The sequence below is a fragment of the Dermacentor silvarum genome, chromosome 5, assembly GCF_013339745.2.
Source record: "Dermacentor silvarum isolate Dsil-2018 chromosome 5, BIME_Dsil_1.4, whole genome shotgun sequence".
In the NCBI taxonomy this organism is placed as follows: domain Eukaryota; kingdom Metazoa; phylum Arthropoda; class Arachnida; order Ixodida; family Ixodidae; genus Dermacentor; species Dermacentor silvarum.
In genome coordinates this window covers 132,395,348-132,419,039 of record NC_051158.1, presented here as the reverse complement: position 1 = coordinate 132,419,039, position 23,692 = coordinate 132,395,348, and the positions used below count along the sequence as shown (strand labels likewise).

At 47.8% G+C, this 23,692-nt stretch overlaps 1 protein-coding gene across 7 annotated transcripts in view; it reads left to right on the top strand.

Moving 5' to 3' along the window:
• Positions 1-468: 468 nt before the first annotated feature.
• Positions 469-23,692, top strand: part of LOC119453763 (uncharacterized) — a 148,353-nt gene continuing 125,129 nt past the window's right edge. For 6 of the 7 annotated variants that reach the window (XM_049668483.1, XM_049668481.1, XM_049668482.1 and 3 more), the window contains exons 1-3: positions 469-609; positions 2,192-2,287; positions 4,062-4,117. In XM_049668483.1, coding sequence (XP_049524440.1) covers positions 2,224-2,287; positions 4,062-4,117 — 120 coding nt within the window. In that variant the 5' untranslated portion in view covers positions 469-609; positions 2,192-2,223. The remainder of the gene's footprint in view (positions 610-2,191; positions 2,288-4,061; positions 4,118-23,692) is intronic. The other variant, XM_049668478.1, reaches the window with a different exon arrangement.

Here is a 23,692-nt window from a genome sequence, read left to right as displayed (position 1 = left end):
AGAGGCAAGGAAAGCATCCCATGAAAAGTATTTTTGTCAATGTTGAATAACTGTAGGTTCCTTTCGCGGTTATATTAGAATCAAAGGTAACTTGAACTAGGCTTCCCCAAAACGGGAAGGAGCAAAATTTTTCAAGAAGCTCGAATCATCTTTAACAGCTTGTTTAAAATAGAGCTCTAGCACAAAGGCTCGACGAATTTGAATGTCGAGACATGAATCCGTTTCAAGGTTAAACTGTATTTTTGCATAGCCTGCCTAATACAAAATATCTTAAGAATAACAACCGCTGGTGGTTTCAACATATTCTTACTGCCAGAGCACAGTCAAGTGTTCCTTGTTCGTTACGGCATGAGAACAATGGGAATTGTTCTCCGGCGATGACTCAGTAGTCTTGTGTGGGCCCACACCCGTTTTTTTCACAATGCGAAATCTCAAATTCACGTAATGAAAACATCTACAAATTCCACGAACGGTTGACTTACGATACATCATTCTGCGCAGCTTATGCTGCAGCAAGGGATTCATTGTTTTTCAAGCTAGTGTTTTACACTGCATGCAACGCACCTGACATAAGTGCAAGAAGGTTCAAGTTTCTTGAAAAGCTATAGGGTAAGAAAAGCTTGCCTCTATTACCTTCCTATGACTTGCTGTATGCTGCGGTAAAACATATGAGTAGTTACTGACACATTTACAGCGAAAAAAAAACGTATACAGAAGCGGTAATAGTTTGTGCACAAAAACCAAATATTTTCGGTATCCTCTCCCACTGGTATCAGATATACAATATTTATTCGGTAAAGTTCTTGACTGCGTCCCAGCAAATTTGTTGCATACGTATGCAAACAGTTTATATAAAGGTATGCTGTCAGCTCTTAAGATTGCCGAAAGCTGCGCTAGCAGTTTACTGCAAATATGAAACAGGGTTAAAGCTCCAGCGAAGAAGATAAGAGCACATAATTAATGCGCAGATTGCTCGCAGGCATGAAGTGGCTTTACTGCGGAAATGAATACATCCAAGAAAGTCACATACACGTCAATGTTCTGAATTCAAGAAATATGAATGAAATGGCTCGTCATGCACGTGCAGAACGTATCCTCTTGTTCAAGTAACCTTTTCATGTGCAGAGCCGCCGTGACAGCCTAGTGGATTTGGCGTTGCGTTGCTATGCCCGATGGCGCAGGATCGAATACCCGCCGCGGCGGCCGCATTTTGATGCTGGCGTACACTTGTACCGTGCATCTAATGTAATGTAGCCCGGCGTTATTGCATTCCGCTCAAGCGGTCAGAATTAATCCGGAGTCCCCAACCCTGTCGTGGCTCATAAGCACGTCGTGGCTTTGCATTTATAAAGCCAGAATTTTCACACTTTTTCTTTCATGTGTACGTATGCTGGAAAATTCTCCTTCGCCCATCTGACGAAATTCATCGCAATGCACCAGGGTGACACATCAGCAATATTTATGAAAGAGTATGTTGAAAATAGCAGCAAAATTTTCGCAACATTCAGTTAGCAATTCATACACATTTGCGGCAATTAATCATAAGTGTTCTGCTGCCTACATATGTACGATATACCTGTGTCTACATGCGATATTCCTATAGATAATGTTTTTATTTTAATTTCGACTATTAGCCAACCGAACGATTTTAATCATTCATTTATCACCCTACCTCTCTTTTGTTAACACGGACCTTAATCTCCTGTTAGATTCAGAACTTCACAATTTATTTGAATTCAAGTTTACAATATAACCAAGGGGGTACTTGCGTATAAAATATTTCTTCCAGGTCAAGCATGAAGCAATGCATCTCTTGCGTATTTGCCTCTACTCGATTGACTTTTTTAAAGTGCACGTACACACGCATTTTCACTAGAGTTGTAAGGTGCACGATAAACATGGATACCAGGCCTTTATTGCCCGTCCCCTAAAGACACAAGTACAGAACCTGAAGTAACGCCTTGCACTGATGAGTTATAGTTAAGAAAATGTATCAAAGCGCTAATCTTGTTTTGCAGCTTGCTAATCCTACAAAAACAATGACCAATCGTATTGCACGCTAATATGCTCAGTTGGGTCGCACCTAAATCACAGGGAATCGCATATTGAATATTCAAAAGCCCTAAGTTTGCCAAAATATTGAAAGTTGCCAGTTTTTCAATCGACAACAATCGTTTTCTTTTTACTGTAGGACCACGCACGAGACAAAAACATTAAAAGAGAATGGAATTCCACTACAATTCTTTTTACTTTTTGTACCTGTGGGCGTTGTTTTGTCATGGCAAAAGTAAGTGGTTTTTTAATTGCCGTCAAAAATTGCGTGAAATAACGTATGCCGACGGTATGACATATGAACGAGCCTAATGAATCCATATTCGCGTTGTCCTAAAGAGGAAATAGTTTGAAGCGCAAATACAACCAACAGCTGTACACCCAAAACTCCAAAACAACCAAAAGCGTAAGAGTACAACCAACAGGCCCAAGTCGCTACAATTCTGAAGTCCTAAAAAGCTTGGCTGCATTTATATTCTTACGTTGGAGGCGATAAAAATGTATTCATCTGACAATAAAACACATTTATATTTCATTTATCAGGACTAATCTGCAACTCAGTTCTAGGAATCTTGAAACTGTCAATGAGGCAATTTTTATTTCATTAAGTGACACTGTATAGCTATTAGAAGTGACGTTTATAAGAAGGAATGCCATTTGGAATGCCGCCGTAATTACCTTATGTTACCTAGTGTTTAACTCTTCTCCGGTAGTGGTCTCATACATACTTTGCTTTATAGACGGGTATGTGTAGCGCAGGGACCTAATGATTAAGGAGGTAAATTTGTATTTTTTATTAAAGCTTGACCGGCAACGCGATATTTGATTTTAGTGCGCCGGGAACCATTTTTTATGCATAGCGATCTATGTGACTACGCCGCCTCCCTTGGCCACTTCTGTGCGCTAATACAAGGAAATGAGGTACGCACAAACGTTATGAATGCCCCGTGATGCATATTATGAATATTTCTCGCATAAAGCTTGTTTCAAATCATGGCAGACGAGCATGTGGTGTCATTTTTTTCCACTCCATGCATACTGGCAAGAAAATAGTATTGCCAAATGTATTAGCAATATTAGGTTCTAATATTCGCGTCCTCGAGAAAAACATGAGGCTTTTGCATAGAATGCTCGCTCTAAATTAAAACGTTTCAGGCTTTCTAAACTGACTGCAGCTGCTAAGCTGGCCTCGGATACGCTAAGGGCATTTCATACTGTTTAAAATATAAAAAACCAGTTTTACACAACTTAGGAGAGATACACAATTTCGGTTACTTGTTACAAGTATTTTGAAAGATTTGTAAACAAAACTGCCTAAGCGTCCGCATTCTTATTTTGCGCCATCCCTTTCTTTTTTTTACTACAAAAAGGCTTACAATAAATCTTACCTAGCACAGTGTAACATATTGCCAAGGCAAAAGACATGCTGTGATGTCATTGGCTGAAATAATAGTAAACTCTAAATGCAATTGATAAGAATACCTGTAAGGAAAGTAACCACATTAGATCTTTGACAGTTTTCTTTTTAAACTGCGAAGGCATAATTTCCAACCTGCATAAACTTATACCTAGCTTTCTGATACAATTTTTCTAACAAACGAAATTAGGCCATTTTGAAGGACAATTTCAACATTACATGCAATAAGAGCTGATTCTTGGTTGAATTTGTATAGTGTCACAAGAAAGTATAATTATTAAGTATTGAATGCTGTCTTCTAACGTTACATTTTATCGCTTTATCTTGATGACTGGAATGGAGAGTCATGTTTTTTAACGAGGCAATAAAAACAATATGTCATGCAAGTTATTGCTTTAACTTGAACAACTGTGCATGGGTTTTTGTGGAATGTGCAGAAACTAGATATAACAATGCGCTTGTGAAATAACTGCATGGACTTCTATATTCGGTAACATCTTTCGTAGGGAAAAACTTTACGCATCTGATGAACGAGGATGCATCGGCCTGTTTCTTGTCTTGCATTGCCATGCGCTTATTTGTTTTCTTTCAGAACATAATGTGGCCCAAAAACCAAATACACATAGCATGGAGAATGATGTGAAAACGGTGAGCATTTGGAGCAGTACAGCTGTTTTCTGGTGTCACCTTCTTCAACGGAATCAATTCATGTTTTGTCGCACCTCATTCTTTATAGCCGCCATTGCACCACCTTCTTTGACATCGTCAAAATTTAGTGGTAAATAATTTTAGTGATTATGAGCGAATTTACGGTGTAAATATTCGATGTAAATATTAACACTTCATTCTGTGCAAATATTCCAGCTACCTTAAAAACGCGGCACTGCACTCTTACTGTGACATCTCTCAAGCCTTAAGAAAGCTGCGTACCGCTGTGAAGTAAGTCATTATAGTGTACACTTGAAGTAGCTGTTGGATATCTCCTACAGAAAATGTTCATGTTAGAGCGCATATGTGCGACGTAGAATTAGTAGAATTATGAGACGCACAATGCCGTTCTTTGGAAAAAAAGAAGCTCTATATGATTTTATTCTTGGGCTATAGAGGGAGCAAGCGCAGGGTGTCGCAGCTTACTTTATCGAATATTTAATAAAATTGCGACGCACTATCGGATGATGCAACTAATTCCACGTTATTGGTTATTCTATGGAGGAAGTCACACTGTTTTTTTTTTATATTGCGCCTCGCGGCATATATTCAACAATATTTATTCAGCTTCTTAAGTATCATATTTAGGGCAAAACTACGGACGAGGCAGTTTTAGAGTGTTCAATGAAGCGTCTACTTCAAGAGTTTATCACATCCAAATTGTCACGTAAATTATTTTCTGCGTTCTAAATAGGATCAGAGAAATACAAAATTAGCGTAGCTTGCACTGGAGGCGCAACGCTAAAGAGGCAGCGGAGCTGATGGGCACCTAGCCAGTCCGAGCTTTTGGGCTAGTCTAAACACTACTAAGTCATCACCAGCATTTCCCGGAACTTATTGATTATTGATTGATTAAATATTGATTGGCTGTCGCAAGGTATTTGGGCTAGGCTAAGCACTACCAAGTCATCCCCAGCATTTTACGGAATTGATTGATAATTTATCGATTAGCTATTGATTGGCTACCAAATGGCTATCGCAAGGTATTGGCAAAGTATTTGGGCTGGGCTAAGCAGTACCAAGTCATCCCCCAGCATTTTCCGGAATTTATTGAATATCGATTGATTATCGATTAGCTATTGATTGGCTATCGAAAAGTGACAAAGCCTAAATAGTCCCCAATAATGCTTAATTAGACCTAGCCAGGCTCAGCTTCGCTAGTTCAGAAGGGCATGTGCCATTGCGCTTGGACCCTTTCTGCACTACCACCACGCGCGGCCCGCAGTTTTTTCCGACGCGTCACGTACTTACGGCCGGATTAAACAGCACCGCTGTAAAAAAATAAGCTTGGATTTCTCTTTCATAGGACCGGGTAGAACACGAAAGGGCAACTTGTTTTTATAGAAGTTGTTGCATGCTTGTTGCGGGAACTGAAAGACCGCTGCAGGGAAAGGCGCACCATTTGTGGGTCGGCTACCGTGTTGCAGCTTTGCATGGCGCGCGGCGTCTTGCTGCCCAGTCGCCTCGGCGAAGGTACGAGCATTTTGGTCCGGCTCCACAGTGTTTTGGGCAGCCAGATGACTGGCGACGCGCTCCGCTTCAGGAGTGCAAGCGGCAGAGTTCGCAGCATGCGCCGCGAACGTACGAAGGCGTTTTGCTTCACGCTGGCGTGTCTCTCGCCGGACCAAGAGGGAACGCGATTGGCGTTTGCCTCTTGCGTGGTGTGGTGCATCGGCTCCGTCAATTACTGACGAAAGCCACGGTCAATTTCGTGCAACCCCATCAATTTTGCTTCCATCCGACTCCTAAAGCTGCCCGGCACCCGAGGACACCAATCTCATCCAGGTGGGCCCATTTTTGGCAAACTTAGAGCGATTTTCCGTTCCGACCTCGCGTTGCCGACGCTGAGCCTAACGGCTACGTCGGCGCGCGGGTGAGAACGGACCGGTCTTGCAAGATGACGGATCTCTCTGCTCAACGCGGTTACGATCCCGACGCCATGGCGTGGGCGACGATCCCGGTCCTCGAGGGACAGCAATCTGCGGCTGCGGACCCCATCCGCAACGAAGAACTCTTTCGCATGGTTGAGCGCCGCTCCCAGCGCAAAGCTATGAAAATGGCTCCATCGGCCCCGCCCGCCGGCAAGGCACCTTCAACTCAGACAGGATCCGCCACGCGTGCGGCACAAGGATCCGGCGCGAAGCGCAGCAAGCCTACAACGACGTGGAAGCCTATGCCTCTGCCTCGACCACACCCAGAAGACTTTGTCGTCATCATCAAGTCTCGTGAGCCAGTGGCGCTACGAGACGTCTTTCAACGTGGCGCGCTCGGCGCCGCCTTCGTCACTCTCGTCGGAGTACAAAAGGCGGCGACGCTCAACCTGCTTCTCTCGCCGGAGCAGAACCTCATCATCGCTAGCACGCGGGAGGCCCAAACGGCGGACCAGCTGCTCGGCGACTTCGAGCTACAAACTGACAAAGGCAAGATGGCTGCCCACGGCCACCTGAAGCAACATGGCGAGGACGTCTGCTACGGCGTGGTCACGGTCGCCAACCACGAGACGACCGACACCCTACGCCAGGCTCTGCAGTGGCGCGCAGGCGAACTCTTGGATATACGAAAATTCGGCACATCGAACAAGGCACGACTCACCTTTGCTGGCAGAGTCAAGCCTCGCTACATTCATTACAACTCGGAAATCACCTTCGTTCAACCCTATTACCGGACCATTCCGGCCTGCGGACTGTGTGGCACCGTTGGACACCGGGCTGATTCCTGTCCCAACCCAGCCAGTGCAAAGTGCGGCCTGTGTGGACAGCAGGCGGAGCTAGTGGAGGGGGTGCGGACCCCTCACGAGTGCAACCCAAAGTGCGCGGTCTGTGGAGGAAGCCATGCCACCAACTCGCGCGAATGTACAGCCAAGTACAGACAACCCAAGATGACCACCCCTCAGCAGAGCGGCCTCCCCAAGTCGGGGAAGAAGACTCGTCATCATGCGGCGTTCTCGCACGGCGGATCACGCTACGTCGACGTCACAACGCAGCAGGCGCCACCACGTGGAGGTGACGTCAAGGGCCAAGCGGCGCAGCAGCAGCCACCACACGACGGCAAGGGGAACCGCGGTCAGCAGCAACAACAGCGAAAGGATGCGGGAGCCGGTGCCTGGGCGAACGCAGTGAAATATGGCAAACAGGTGAGCGGTCACGGTGGGGCAGCCTCCCCTTTCCAATCCCCCCCTTCCTCTCCTACTCTAATTGCCGAGGAGATCCGTAAGCACACGGAGCCTCTCCGCGCTAAAATTGCGAGCCTTGAGGCTCAACTCTCTAACCCACCGTCTGCTCCTACCTCCCCCTCCGCCTCCAATGCGGAGTCCATGGATAGTGAGAGTACGCTGCCGAAGCCGTCGGGCCATGATTCTTTTGAGACTATGGAGGCGCGCCTCAGCGCAAAAATGGAGCTCCTGATCGGCACCGCGATGGCCCAGATGCTCGCGAAAATTGATGAGCTGATCACAAGTAAAGTTAATCAAGCTGTCGCTGCGCAACTCCGCACGCTGCGCAAAGCGGGTCCCCTTAGGGACGTATCCGGCCGCCCCTCCAAATTTTCGCGTCGCATTGTAGACATTGACGATGACGAAGACTGCACCCTGGCAGGCCTAGATGCCAAAACTCTGGTCCTGCCTACTGGCTCTGGGGCAGCTCCACTCACTCTTAACGCCCAACCTAACCATGGCGGGAACCCCTAAAGTTAGGCGTTCTGCCCCCTCCAAATCGGCGTCCCCCATCATCATAACCCAGTGGAACTGTCGGGGCCTCCGCTCTCGCACCAAGAGAGCGGACCTCCGACTTTTCCTCTCAACCTTCGAGCATCTGCCCGCGGTGGTTGCCCTCCAAGAGCCAGGGAAGGGCGCCACCCTTACGAACTATTCGACGTTCCAGGAGGACCCCTCGTCTTGTCTCTGCGTTCATCGAAATTACACAGCTAACAAGGTCGATCTTGACCTCCAAACCGACTATTCCTACGTAATGGTGACTCTCCTCCCGCTCCGCAAACAGGACCCATCCATTCACATCCTCAATGTATACTGCTCTCCAAAACTCCAAAACGTCTCATTCGCGGACCTCTTCAGTCGTGCGCTGAGAGTTGCGGGCCGGGACCCCCTCCTGATTGTGGGCGACTTCAACGCCCCCAGTCGGGTCTGGGGGTACCGCCGTGAAGAGAAGCGTGGCCGCAAGTTGGCGGAGCTTACGTCCACGCTGGGCCTCACTCTTCACACTGACCCTGTCCACCCAACTCGGATTGGCAACTCCGTGACCAGGGACACCTGTCCGGATTTGACCTTCACACGCAACATTCAGTTCGCCGACTGGGTCAATACTGATGAAACCCTCGGTAGCGACCATTGTCTCATCAACACAACCATTCGCACACGCCCCATGGCACGACCCTTCAAACAAGCCCACATCCCAGATTGGACGAAATTCAGACAAAATTGGCAGGACACTGTTCCCATACACACGCACGGCTACCAGGCCTGGTCCCAGCAATTGGTTTCTAGCTTGCGTTCTACGGAAACACACATCAAACTCTCAGAGGCGGTCTCGGATGTGGATAACCACCTCCTCCACCTTTGGGAAGCCCGCCACAGCCTCGTCCGCCGATGGCGCCATCAGAAACACAATAGGCAACTAAAATCTCGCATAGCAGAGCTTACCCAGAAGGCGGCAGAGTATGCGGCCCAGCTCGCCGACTCGAACTGGGTTAGCCGCTGCAATACGGCTGCGCGACAAATGTCCAGCCGAAACACATGGCGTCTCTTTCGCGCCCTCATTGACCCCACACAAACCCGCACTGAAACGCAGAAACACTTGCAGCGCGCCATCCACGGCTTTGCTGGTAACACAACTCAGCTAGCACACAAGCTCAGGAACCAATACCTGTGCACTACCCAGGATACCCGAGGGACGGCATACTCATATGCAGGCTCTGAGAATGCCGAGCTGGATCAACCTTTCCAGCTTTATGACCTGAAGGCAGCCCTGGCCAAAATGAAACGTGGCACTGCACCCGGACGGGACAAAATTACAGTCAAGCTCCTGGCAAACCTACCAGACTCGACTTACAATTCACTGTTGGCATACTTCAATTCTATCTGGCTGGGAGAAGTGCCCATCCCTATCGATTGGAAGACAGCACTTGTCACCTTTATTCCTAAACCTGGCAAAGCCGTAAATCCGGACAACCTCCGCCCAATCTCTCTCACCTCTTGTGTGGGCAAGTTAATGGAGACGATGGTGCGGGACCGGTTGTCCACTTTCATGGAAGACCATAACACATTTGCGGACACCATGTTCGGGTTTCGCCCCCACAGATCCGCGCAGGATGTCCTTCTCCAACTTAATCGGGAAGTCCTAGACCCCATCGAATGCCCCCATAATGACAAGGTGGTTCTGGCCTTGGACCTTAAGGGAGCATTCGACAACGTCACTCATGAAATCATCCTAATTCATCTCTCTCAAACCAACTGCGGGCGTAACGCTTTTCAGTACGTCTTACAATTTCTAACACAGAGACACGCATACTTGCACATACAGGACACCGAACATGGCCCATACATTCTAGGGTCCAGAGGTACACCACAGGGCGCTGTCCTCTCCCCCCTATTGTTCAATCTGGCCATGAAGAACTTGCCTGCCCAGCTGGAGGCTGTCCCGGGGGTGCAACACGCACTCCACGCGGACGACATCACCATCTGGGCCACGCAAGGCTCTTTGGGAGACATGCAGGCCAACCTGCAGCAAGCGGCGACCATAGTGGACCGATATGCTCACGCTTGTGGCCTCCAATGTTCCCCCCAAAAGTCTGAATTCGTGCATCTCCGCCCCTCGCCCAAATGCACGTCCAAAATTGCTCTCTCTCTAGAGTATGGTCTAATCCCTGAACAACACGAAATTAGAGTCCTCGGACTTTTCATCAACCAACACCGCCGGTACGACACAACACTAGGGAAGCTGCGGAAGGTGGGGGACCAGGTGGGCCGCATGGTCCGCCGGGTTTCCAACAAGCGCGTAGGTCTCAGATGCAAAGATGCCTTGCGGCTGGCTAATGCATTTGTGACTAGTCGAATCTTGTATTCGACTCCATGCCTCCATCTCCGCAAGCATGAGGAGGACGCCCTTGAGGTCATCCTCCGAAAGATGATTAAGCGGGCCCTTGATCTCCCGGTCAGCACCTCTAACTAGCGCCTTCTGGGTCTGGGGATGGTGAATACGTATCGGGAGCTCAAGGAAGCTCATCTTACCAACCAAATCACACGTCTTTCTCAGACACTGTCGGGTCGCCGCCTATTTGCCCGACTACACCTCCAACCTCTCAGACAGATGGAAGAGCGCGTACGTACGCCACAAGAATGGCGCTATGCCCTGCACGTGCGCCCTCTTCCCCGGAACATGGCATGCACACACCATGATGGCAGACGCCTGGCTCGGGCGGAGGCCCTGGCGCGCCATTATGATTCCAAACCCGGCGTTTTCTACGTGGATGCCACCGGCCCACACCATGGGGGATGGTTTACGGCCGTGGTGGTCCACGAAGGCAAAACAGTTAACGGCCTTAGCTTTCGCGCTAGAGACATAACATATGCGGAGGAAGTCGCCATCGCGTTGGCTGTATCCGATTCTCGCTCTCAAACCATCATTACCGACTCACGAGGGGCCTGTCGGAACTACGAACAGGGTCAGATACCATTCCTGGCCTATCGCGTCCTTCAATCTAGCTGCCGAACCGGGGACCCCGACCCCCGATACGTCGTTTGGGCTCCTGCTCACATGGGATTAGAGGGAAATGAGGCAGCGGATGCTGCCGCCCGCGCGCTTTCTCACCGGGCTCCTTATTTCTCTGACCCCGCCGATCAGGACTCCACCCCAAACCCAATCTACTCGTATACAGAAATTACAGCTTATTATCAATCCGGCCACGAACTCTACCCCCGCCCGTGTAGAGGCCTCAAAAAGGAGGAGGAGCGTCTCCTGCTCCGTCTCTTCACGAACACTATGCTGTGCCCGGCGGCTCTTAAACATTTTGATCCGGCCTTTACTGGAGCTTGCCCGCACTGTGCGGAGAAGTCTTCGGACCTCTACCACATGGTGTGGGCTTGCCCATCCAACCCTGCCTTTTCCCCCTTACCCAACCCTACCCGGGAGGACTGGGAGGCTGCCCTGCTTGGCTGCTCAGACCTACGGGCCCAAAAGGCCCTGGTTAAGCGCGCCCAGGCGGCGGCTACTGCCACTGGGGTCCCGTACTAGGGACTCCACCTAGTGTTTGTAAGGGGCGGCCTCTTCAGGGTCGTCCCGAGCATACCTCCTCGTACGTTTTGTCGTACAAATAAAAGTTTTTCACCACCACCACCATCGCCGGACCAAAGCGGGATTCACCCGTCGACGTCGCTGCCTTTCTGCACCGTTTAGCGCAGCAGTTTTCTGAGTTGGTGCCATCGCAAGCGAAGCAATAGGCGGCGGGCAAGCACTACTGATGCATGTTGAAGCTGCACTTCGTAGGTGATGAGGCGTAATCGGATGCGACTGGCAAACCATGCGCGGAAAATGCGTCGTCACCGCAGCAGAAGGCCTACAACGCCAACACCAGCTACACCGCAGTGGAGCCTCCGCGGCGCTGAGACTACACACGCGCTCACTGTCGGCGCGCGTTAGAGTCATGATGCTGTACTTCGCTTCACCGCTCCTAGATGGCAGCGCTATCCCTACAAGAAACAGCATATTTTACGCGTTTACGGTGGCGTCTCATCCGTTGCAGGAAATTGCTGGTGGATTCCGGCATAAAAAACTTTCGTGTTAAAAAAAAAAAAAAAACACGTGACATGCCGTCTTTTCCACCGTGGTTTCTGTGCTCTCAAACCTGCTTCCTATGAACCAATAGTCAGTTTAGCCTCGCGTGCTGCCGCTCAAAAAAAAAAGTTGTCGCAGTTTCACCTGAAAGGTGAAGCATCAATTGCGATAGCAAATTTGTAGAGAGATATACGGAGTAATGATATTAGCTTTATCAGCTGTATAAACTTGGACATGCAGCAGCACCGGCAACGCGCCGAACTGTTGTCGACGCCGTCGGCATTTTGCCCGCGTTCGCTCAAAATGCGTGCGGCGTTGGTGACTGTTGCCGGAGCCTCTGATATAAATAGGCACTTGGTGCCGCAGCTAAACGTCGCCTCCCTTCCCTCCCCCTTCCCCCCCTCCCCCACGGCCTCTCGCGCATCGGAAGAAGGCGCGTTTGCTCTACATATATGGTGATTGTAAAGGAGGAAAGAGACGCCTACTTCTGCAGCCCTTAAGGAAGCACGGCGCAGAACGCGCGTTTGTTCTCCGCCGTGCGTTCACTCCCCGTGAAAGAGCGCGTCCCTCGCGCCCTTTCACTCGCACATACAGCGTTCGTTGGCGCTGAGCCGTGCTCCCTCAAGGGCTGCAGAAGATAGCGCCAACCTTTCCCTTTCCCTCAAGAACCACTTACCACCGCGGCCACGATTTCATCTCCATTGACGTCATACGGAACCTCACGGCGACGGCGACGGCGACGGCGACGCCGACGGCGACGGCGACGCCGACGGCAGAAATCTGCTTTTGAGTGTCCATATAATTGCTATCGCAATAAAACACCGCATATCCACGGGGTGAATGATGATGAGTGGGCGAAGCTCCGGAGGGAATCATCGGTAAACCGTGAATCTTCCGTGTACTTCGCCCAGTCTCGCCGCACTAAATCGAACGATTGACTTTCATCAATGACACGCGCCATATGTGACGTCATTCCTATTTTATAACAGCGCCGTTCATTATAATTGCACCATCTCCCGCTTAAGGGGACGCTAGCACAAACGCGTTAGAAACGTGCAGTACTCTATAAGGGGAAGAGGCCACAGCGTCTTACGCAGCCGTTTACACATGCCGGAACGTGCACCGCGTTTGCCGACGCCATCAGCGTTTATGCTACGGGGGTAAGGCGGAGAGGCCACAGCGTCTTACACCAGCTTCTTACACGGGCCGTAACGCGCTAGCACAAACGCGTTAGAAACGCGCAGTCTTTCGTTATTGTTGGGTATTTATTGCCATCGTGGTGCGTCTGGCCATGTGCGCTTCGTGGCGTAGTGGTCAGCGCCACGCGTTCAGAAACGAGGGGTCCCTGGTTCGATTCCGCTACGGACACAATTTTCGGAATTTTTTTTCTCATAAAAGTAGACGTGGCTACCTACTACTATTACTACTACTACTACAGAGGAGGGACAGACCCACACCCTAAGGAGCTTCGCCCCTAAATGTTACAGGGCAGTGACCGGGCAGCGAGACTACGTATGAGTTCGGGTACCACAGGGGAAAGTTGTTTTACAGCGAAGCTGCGTACCTGTACCCCCAATGCATTTGTCGTGTTCGTGGGAAAAAACTTAACCAATCATCAAGCACAAAGTTTATAATTACTCCATTATATCTGCGCGTGAACATTACCATTTGCGCATTTAGCGTATTTGACTCGCGAATATCAGAAGCTCTCCCTCTCCTTATGGTTGATCTACTATAGAGATTACATATTCCCACGAAGAGCAATATTACTCTGGCTGTAGCATTCATGCGTGTTTTAAGAAATTGCGCAGTTTTTGAAGTGCTGACTTGCATACGTTGAAGCGCCAGCAGCTGTGCGGGCTAGGTCAAGTATTTGGCATGATGCAGCCCGCTTTGCGACTGCGGCGAATATGTTTTGATGGCTGGGATGGGCTTCAAACCATGTGCAGTAGCGACCCTGCTCTGCCAACAGTGACCTGCTGTGGTGGCGTAGTTGCTTCGGCGTTGCGCTGCTAAGCCCGAGAATGCGGGAACGAATCTCCGTCACTGCGGCCACATTTCATTGAATAACGCCCGCGCACCGTGCACTGGGTGTACGTTACAAAACCGCAGGTGGTCGGTAACCAATCCGGAGTCACCCACTACAGCGTGTTCATAATCATATCATTGTTTTGTCACGTAGAACCCCATAACTGAAACAATAGCCACCACCGCAACAAACCAAGAGATGGCGATGCTGCTGAGACGCCAGCAGACTGCTTGCCGAAGAGGTGCGCTTTCAATTACCGGATGTCATTGCCACGTTTGAAGGTTAGCACTGTTCGCGTTACAACGTGACCATGCTGATATATTGCTATTCGATAACCTTGCAGCCAACAATTGTCCAGCGGCAGTGGAGTTGTTTGTTCGACTCCCGTTCGAACTATCGCTGCTCGTGGAGCGCGTTTCATACAAATGACACGGTCGCTCGGTCCAAACGCAGAAGTTTTGATCGAGTGGCCATGATTTTATGCACAAAGGCGCATTGCAGCACGCAGACGCATGCAACAGCGTGGGTCGGCAATACTGTAGCAACTGCACAATATGGTTCTGCGGGGGAGCCACAAGCACTTGTGAAAATGATGTCCCCCCCCCCCCCTCTCCAACTGACGAATGTTGAGAGCATATAACAAACGCTGCATGCTCAGACTTTATACGCAGCAAACGTTTTTTTTTATTTTCAGTGCCGGAAATAACAATAATGCTTCCTGGAAGACATATTCTGCCATTTTCTGTAGTAATGAATAATCGTAACGTGTTCACAAATCTTAAATTATGGGGTTTTACGTGCCAAAACCACCATCTGATTAGAACGCACGCCGTAGTGGGGGATTCCGGATTCCGGACGGTTGTAAGATGAAATCATTGCATCATCTTGTTCAATTTAGTTGGCGGTAGTTTTTTTTAGTTCAATTTAGTTGGCGGTAGAAAATACGCAGCTATGTTTAACGAGAAAATTACTTTTCCTGCTGCGTAAAAGTGAATAATATCAGAGTCAAGCTTTTGGGTCCTTTGAATAAACTGATTTCAGGATGTCTTGTTTTCGAGCAACTTCGCTAATCCAAAAAAACATTGTTGCAGGGAGCTTTAAGCTCCCTGCAGGCAGATGCCGTTGCCTAGTACTCGCCGTTAGCCTGGTACTCGCATATTAGGCGTAGCGAAATGTGTACTACCTAAAACGAATGTTATCTCGCTAAATTGGTTTTCCATCGAAATGCTGCTCGTGCTGTCGACCAACGGTAAAGCGTAAAACTTATCACGCCAGTATTCCAACCTATAATAAAATGCACGTCCATCACTCCTTCGGATAATGGCTGACGTTAATGCAGTTATCAATTATTACGAAACTTTGTTCTTTCTTCTTGAAGTTGAACGAGTCTCTACAAGGGGATAATAGGTGTTGATAAGGCTGGTTGGAGGTAACAAACTTGGAGATATTGCAGCGAAAATATTTACACAGACAAATGCAGAGTTTGCAGAAAAACACTGATGATAAACGCAAAACTAAACAGCGCCTTACTCTTCTACTTTCCTTAAGTTAGAGCCTAGGACAACTGTCCTTACATACGACCAACTGAGTCTCACTGTTCGCCCACCAAGTGCTTACAGCCCACACTAGCGTTGCATCGCATGCGGTCTTACTGATCTATCATATTAGTGATCACAGCCTGGACTGAAAGCAATGGGTTCCATAAAGCGTCTAAATATATTTCAACGAAGAAATAAAAAGGGGAGGTGGCAAATGCTGGCCCGCCTCTACATTCCCGTACCCAATGAGTTTACAACTTAATTTGTAGCCACCACCTTTTGGGTTGTGCCTAATCTTTTTAGCAGAGTTGTTTGAGTTTTGGTAAGCATCCGGCACTCTGTCCATTATGACTTTGCCTCTCCTATTCGCATGCTCTTAGCGATTCCTCGCTGCATGGGTGCCTCAAATTTTTATCGTCACGTTTCTGCGGAGTTTGGCTGCAGGCCTGCTCTCAAGAACACCGCAAGTGACACGCGCACCGGCAATTTACACGCTCTCCGTCAAAGCAGCGTTTTTGTCGAATTCTACGCTGTAACTACGATGGCCTGTATGAGCTTTCGATGACTGGGCTGTTCTCCATTTCGGGAATTGTTGGCACCGTCTCTACGCAGGTCGCGTGTTTCTATTTGCGCCCAAGCCCAGTGCTCGACCACTGGCGCCGCCATGCGCCGCTCGCGCGTACCATGTTTCTAGGTACTTTCTTTCGGCGAATGCCCAGGGGCTAAGCCACACGCTCCCTAGATTGTATGCGTTTGTCCCTAACGTTGGCTTCCGAGAATTAAGGTTTGTTTACGCGACGCTGGCTTCCCGCCGCCGCCGTTCGAACGGAGAACACGCTGGGCTGGTGGTGACTAGGCACAACTGTGGCGGCTTTTAAGGGATCGACAGTATTCCTAAATAAACGCATAACCGTTTGATGGTGCAAATATAATCTCACTATCAGAGAGGGAGCAGTCTACCTAACTAGAGTAGTATTTTTTTATATGAGGCGTTGCGACGCGGCGCTCCGCAACACCCCAACGACCGCCGCTTCGCGTCGGCGCCAGGCACTGTGGCTTTCGCCGCGGCACCATGGCACAGCCGACTGCGCCGCCAAACAGAGAGGAAAAAAAGAAAATAGTGTTACCAAGAAAGAAAACTTTCTTGCCAAGGCGGGATTCGAACCCGCGTACCCACGGTCTCAAGGCCAGTGTCGTAACCACTAGGCCATACAGCCACTTTCTTTCACTCATGGTATTTTATTGGATGACATTAACATGTCATCCAATAAAACATTCACAAATTGTGCATAGTCATAGAATGGTGAGTACAATGAGTCACACGCAGAAAAACAGAAGAGGCACTGTTCCGCTTTAAAAGGGTGGTAAGGCTAAGCACCTCACCAGAATGGGGTACCAGTCCGGTTGAAGATCAAGTCCATCATAAACATGCTTTAGGTGCACAGTCATCTGGATGAAATTTACTCTTGTAGGTACAACCGGTTCGGCGTTGCGGTCCATCATTCGCGCCTTCCACAGACTGTGCATTCCCATGAGAAAGAACACGTCGAAAGGTACACTGTCATCAGAGGTCGGCAGCAAATATCGCACTGTATGGGGGTTGATTTCAAAGTCCGTTGGACGATGTCCCAAAATAGAGCACTGCACGGGCCTGATTTTTCGGCCCGAGCCCGGCCCGGGCCCGCTTTACGAGGCCCGAGCCCAGCCCGGGCCCGTAATACAAAGCCCGAGCCCGGCCCAGGCCCGAGCGTACATGACCGAGACCAGCCCGGGCCCGGGCCCGTGGTTCGAAGCCCGGGCCCGACCCGGGCCCGTGTTACTGAGCCCGGGCCCGGCCCGGGCCCGGGCGTTCATTACTAAGCTTAGCTAGGGCCCGCGTGTGCATGACCAGGCCCGGCCTGTAAGAAAAAAATTCCTATTTTTTACTTACAGATTGTACCGTATCTGTCAGCCTCACCTTCTCGAGGTTTAATCAGCTGCAGTATATAAGCAATAAAAGGCCGAAATCTTTGTTTCTCTCACGGGAACATCAGTAAGCAGGCCCATTGCCTGTGTTACTATTTTTCTGGTGGTGCGCATGTACTTACCTTGATTTGTACGATATGGTTCTATGATGTCATTTAGCATGCAAATATACAGGGCATTTCATTTTAGCTGAACCAAATTTTTAAAGATTGCCTGTGACAGATAGCACAGTTACAATCCTTGATCTAAACTACTCGGTGAGGCGGCCGTTACTTCCCCGAGAAATCAAAACGCCTAATTGAAGAAATAACATAATTACGCTAATTAGCGTTTTAATTAATTATTCCATGGCACATCTTTCAATCCACTAATTATATCCGCCGAGTTCGCAAGGCGTATCCACTTGGAACGAATTCTCAGGACTAAACTAGTTTCGAGATAATAATTTTCAAAGTGTCCGACGAAATCAATCAAATCAAATCAATTTATCGTCCAGTTTACATGCTGGACGGTCATTTCGAATTAAAAGCTACATATGTAGCTTGACATGACCCGAAAGACCACACATGCAAAATAATTCACATATATTTCCAGCTATCACTGGAATTCCTCATAGACGAAATAGCTATGAATGGAAAGGCAAAAAATATTTGCGTAACGGCGAGTTAACAGAATTGGAAAAGTTTTAACAGAATGCATTTTAAACAACACTACAATAACAATACTAGCTATACAAAACAACGCAGCACCAGCTATACAACATAGCATGAGACTGAATTTTGCAAGATCAACATTTGCTAAGAAAACGAAACAGGCTTTACATTATATACTCAGAACCATACAGAAAGGCAGAATAATAATCACATCAGATACATTACAAGTGACCAAAGTGTCAGCTGATTTCCTTCTTACTGAAAATACCGCCATTTTTGTATCTGTTGTAAGTGAATGGTAGGTCATGTATTAACGACTGATGCTTATAGAGTGTTCTGAAGTATGGAATTGACCATATCTCAGGATTTCTTGTGTTCGCATTAATGCGACGACGCTCTAAGGAGGCTAATTGTTTTTTGTAGTTACAAGCTAATTCTGACATGGATGGCCTAATGGATGGTAAAAACGCCTACTTGAATATTTAACATAATTACGCGAATTAATTTTTTAATTATTTTACTGCACATCTTTCAATCTACGAATTATAGCCGCTGAGTTCGCAAGGCGTATCCACTTGGAACGAATTCTCACGACTGAACCAGTTTCGAGATATTAATTTTCAATATGCCCGACAAAATTCATGGGCGTTCGAATTAACTTTTTGAGGAAAACGCTGTTTTATGCATTGAAGCAAAAAGTAACTGGCCTTAGCGCTAAAATAATGCCACATTATCGACACTGGTAATAGAGAGTAATAGTTGAGCGGCTCAGTGGGCCAGCGGGCCCAGCGAATGAGCGGAGACGCCAACTGCGCATGCGCGGCCCGCTGGGACATCCAGCGTGTTCACGGAGCGCGCCGCTCGCCCGCTCATTTCGTCTCTTCAGCGGAGCGTGCGCAGCGGACGAGCGTGCGAGCGTTTTCAAGAAGCGGCAGCGAACGCGAACGTTCTTTTCGCATAATATTTCTTTTCTTTTTTTAATATTTCAAATAATATTCTTTTCGCAGTAACTTCAATTTTATTCGGCAGGTAACGCAGCAAAGTCTCTGCTTGATCGAGAGTAATTCAACCTTGTTCAACAGATGGCGCAGCAGTACTATCCGCTGAAACGAGCGGGGCGTCGCTCAGCTATTACTCTTCTTTTCATCTTGCGCTCCGCTGTCCCCTCCGCTCCATCGCTGGGCCCGCTGGCCCGCTGAGCCGCTCAACTATTACTCTCTAATAGTGCGATCGCAAAAGCGGTAACATGGAAATGGTTTGAGGAGTGGTTCTTTGTATAATTTATTTTTCCTTACGCGGAAACAATGTTCGTTCTTGCGGAAAAGGAAAAAACAAATTAGCGTAGCTTGCACTGGCTGCGCAATGCTAAAGAGACAGCGGAGATGATGGGCACCTAGCTAGTCCTGGCTTTTGGACTAGACTAAGCACTACCAAGTCATCCCCAGCATTTCCCGGAATTTATTTATTATTGATTATCGATTAGCTATTGATTCGCTATTGATTGTCTATTGCAAGATATTGGTCACGTATTTGGGATAGGCTAAGCACTGCCAAGTTATCGGAATTTATTTATTATTGATCCATTATCGATTAGCTATTGATTGGCTGCCGATTGGCTATCGTAAGGTATTGGCCACGTATTTGGGCTAGGCTAAGCACTACCAAGTCATCCCTAGCATTTTCAGGAATTTATTGATTATTGATCGATTATCAACTAGCTATTGATTGGCTATCAATTGCCTATCGATAGGCAATTAGTCCCCACTATTCTTAGCTAGACTTATCCAGGCTCAGCTTCGCTAGTTCACAGGTGTATGTGCCATTGCGCTTGGACCCTTTCTGCACTGCTGCCAGGATCGGCCCACATTTTTGGATTCAGCGGACACATTTGGCCCGGCTGAAACAGCTCCGCTATTAAAAATGAGAACTTCATCTGTTTTACTATTTTCTTTTATAAGATATAGTCATCTGATAAGATATACAGTCAAAAGAGCGGTGTGGATCTGAGAACAAACGGGGATAACCGATAATTCTAATTGACATTGAGCGGAAAAAATGGAGCTGGGCAGGCCATGTAATGCGTAGGATGGATAACCGATGGACCATTAGAGCTACAGAATGGATACCAAGAAAAGGGAAGCGCAGTCCAGGACGACAGAAAACTAGGTGGGGTGATGAAGTAAGGAAATTCGCAGGCGCAAATTGGAATCAGCTAGCGCAAGACAAGGTTAATTGGAGATCGCATGGAGAGGCCTTCGTCCTGCAGTGGACATAAATATAGACTGATGATGATGATGATAGTCATCTTGCACGTGTCACTTCAGCTTGGCACAGAATGCATTGAACCATGCAAGGCATAACGATCGCGTGTGCTCGAAGGCCTACTTAGGCCCTTCAATGAGCGAGCCCGAGTCTGGCCCGGGCCCGTGGCTTCAAGCCCGAGCCCGGCCCGGGCCCGCGGCTTTAAGCCCGGGCCCGGCCCGAGCCCGCCGACAAAACGATTCGGACGGCCCGGCCCAGCCCGCGGGCCGGGCCGGGCCCGGGCTTTCGGGCCGGCCCGGGCCCGTGCAGTGCTCTATCCCAAAATATAATGGCATCTTTGCAGCCAATAAAACAGTGTTCAATTGTCTCTGGCACATCACAAAGACGACAATTAACAGAAGTCACAAATATACCCTTTTTCTGTAACCATGTTTTTACCGGTAAAGTTTCACTATGAAGTTTGTAAAAGAATGTTTTGCAGCATGGGGATATATACATTTTACGAACTCGCTTTAGTACAAGATGGCCTGGCCATTCAATGTATAGTGATCGGTAAAATAGAGGCGGAAATAGCATGGACAGTAAATCTTTGTATAACCTTTTACGCGACACGGAGTACAAGTATTGAGTGGAAAACCGAACTGTCAGGAAACGAGCCGCCAAATAAACCTCCTGCATGAACCCCAACAAGCATAAAGGCGAAGAAAAATTTGAAGAAACAACTAAATAAGGTAAAGCATCAACAAGTGTGACTTGCATGAATAATCGAATTATAGGATGCGAAGTATCGCGAAAAAAGAAGAAACGAGACACTATTTGCCGCACGTAAAGATGCACTAAGCCGAGCCCACCCTCACTAACTGGTCTAAAAACATTGTCTCGCCTCATGGGCTCGAAAGTGGATGAAGCGTTGGATGTAGAGCCTGGCACAGTGAATAACTTCCAATGCGTAGTAAATTTTAGTTGCCAAAAACTTATAGCAGGCTTCAGCCCTTCCGAAAATAGAAAGTCGGTATGGAAGGAATGTCTGAGCGTAACTTTTCAAGGCTGAAACCCGTTCTTTCCAATAGTGCGCGCTTAATTTATATGCGTCTAGCGGCACGCCAAGATACGGTGGCGGAACATGAGTCCACTTAATGCCTGCAAACTGTTCTGGCGTATAACACCAGGAGCCGAACCATAAGCCTAAGCTTTTCGAGGAGTTCATTTGTGCTCCTGATACGCTGCCAAATTTCTCTATTGTAGCTACAACCTTTTCAACACTGGGCTTATCTGTGCAGAAAAACGCTAGATCTGCGTGAGCTAACACCTTAACCTCATTACCCAGTATGTTGAAGCCATGAATGGAAGTTGACTGAATTACGCTTAAGCATAGTCGTTCCAGGTAAAGGGCGAAGAGTAGTGGGGACATCGGACATCCTTGTTTTACCGAAGAGCAGATAGCAACGGGTTTGGAGAGAAGGCCATTTATAACTAAACGAGTAGAACAGTGGGTGTAGCAAAGCTTAACGCCTTTAAGCATAATGGAGTCAACATTGGCGTGTTCCAGAAGAGAAAATAAATAGGAATGACTGACTCGATCGAAAGCTTTAGCAAGGTCTACTTGGAGCATTGCAAGCTGCTCAGTGGAACCGTAACAGTACTCAAGAAGTGTACGGGCGATATGTATGTTGAAAAAATGTTCCAGAAGCCAGGGGAATTCATATTCAAATGTATAGCTTCACTGGCTTTACTCAACAATAAAACAATAACAAAACATAGACGTTTCGCCACCTATGCGGGTGGCATCGTCAGTACACAAATGGCGTCCCATGAAACAGTACATCAACTTATATCTTGCCGTAAACATCCGGCAAAGGACCACGATTACTGTTGCATGCATTTTGATTATGACGGATGAACCATGATTCGATGAATTTCCTTGGGCCCCATCGTTGTTCCCGTGCCAGCGTCGTCACATTATCGAAATCGAACACGTGTCCTTTCGTCAGGCAGTGATCGACTAATTCCGTCTTGGCACGTGTTGAATGTGTGGCTTTGGTGACGTCCCTGGCGTGTCCCTTGATGCGAGTATGACGTCGTCGCCCGGTCTCACCGATGTAGCAGGCATCACAGTCCGTGCAGTTAACTTTGTACACAACTCCGCTTTGTTCGTCGGAGGGGGTGCGGTCCTTTGGTTTTGGGAACACGTTAGCCAGTGTGCGCATGGGTTTAAACACAGTCCTAACGCCCAGAAGTCGCAAGGCCCTACGCACAGCTTCTGACACGCCGCAGACATACGGGATGCACACAACAGAATCTGTTGTGTGCCGAAATGTTTACGGCAAGATATAGGTTGATGTACTCTTTCATGGGACGCCATTTGTGTACTGACGATGCCACCCGCATAGGTGGCGAAACGTCTATGTTTTGTTATTGTTTTATTGTTGAGTAAAGCCAGTGAAGCTACACATTTGAATATGTATGTTGGTCTGAATTGATCGACCTCCAATTCCGCACGTCTGATGGGAACCAATGAGAATCGACATCGCAAATTGTAATCTATTAGATAAAACTTTTGCAAAGATTTTATAATCAACGTTTGACAAGGTGATTGGTCTGTAGCTTTCAACAGAACGCAGTTTTTCCTTATCTGAGCTTTTTGGGATTAAAGCTGTGTGGTTTTTGCAAAAAGATTGTGGAAGGGCGTCCACCTCTAAACTTGTAATAAATATATCCAATAATATATGGAACTGATAATCTCTTTGAACGCTTTGTAACATTCGCTTGAAAGTCCATCAGGGCCGGGGGTTTTCGATAAAGGCAGCTGATCAATAGCTAGTTCAATTTCTTGAATGGCAACAGTACCACCGATGAATGCACACTCCTCATTCTGTAAAGGTTTTACTAGAGAAACAAAACTATCTAAGACTTTTGCATCATGATCTCCGGGAGGTGCACTAAACAAAGCATTGTAGTAACTTTCAAATTGTGAAATCATGTCATTTGTATTTGTTACAAGACTACCTTTGGAGTAGATTTCCGAAATTACTTTTGAAATACCGTGACGTCGCTCATCAAGTAAAGCTTGACGTGTTGGCTGTTCAGAGTGCAAAGCGCGGCTGTTTCGAGATCGAACTCGTGCACCTCGGTAACGCAGTGCGTCATAGTTTTGTAACTCACATTTAATATTTTCCATATCTTCCATGTAAGTGCCTGGCATTTCGCATTTCATCTCGTAAATGCTACTTAGGCTCTTTAGAAGCATTTCTTCTTCATTCTTTCTATAAAATGATTTCACCGAC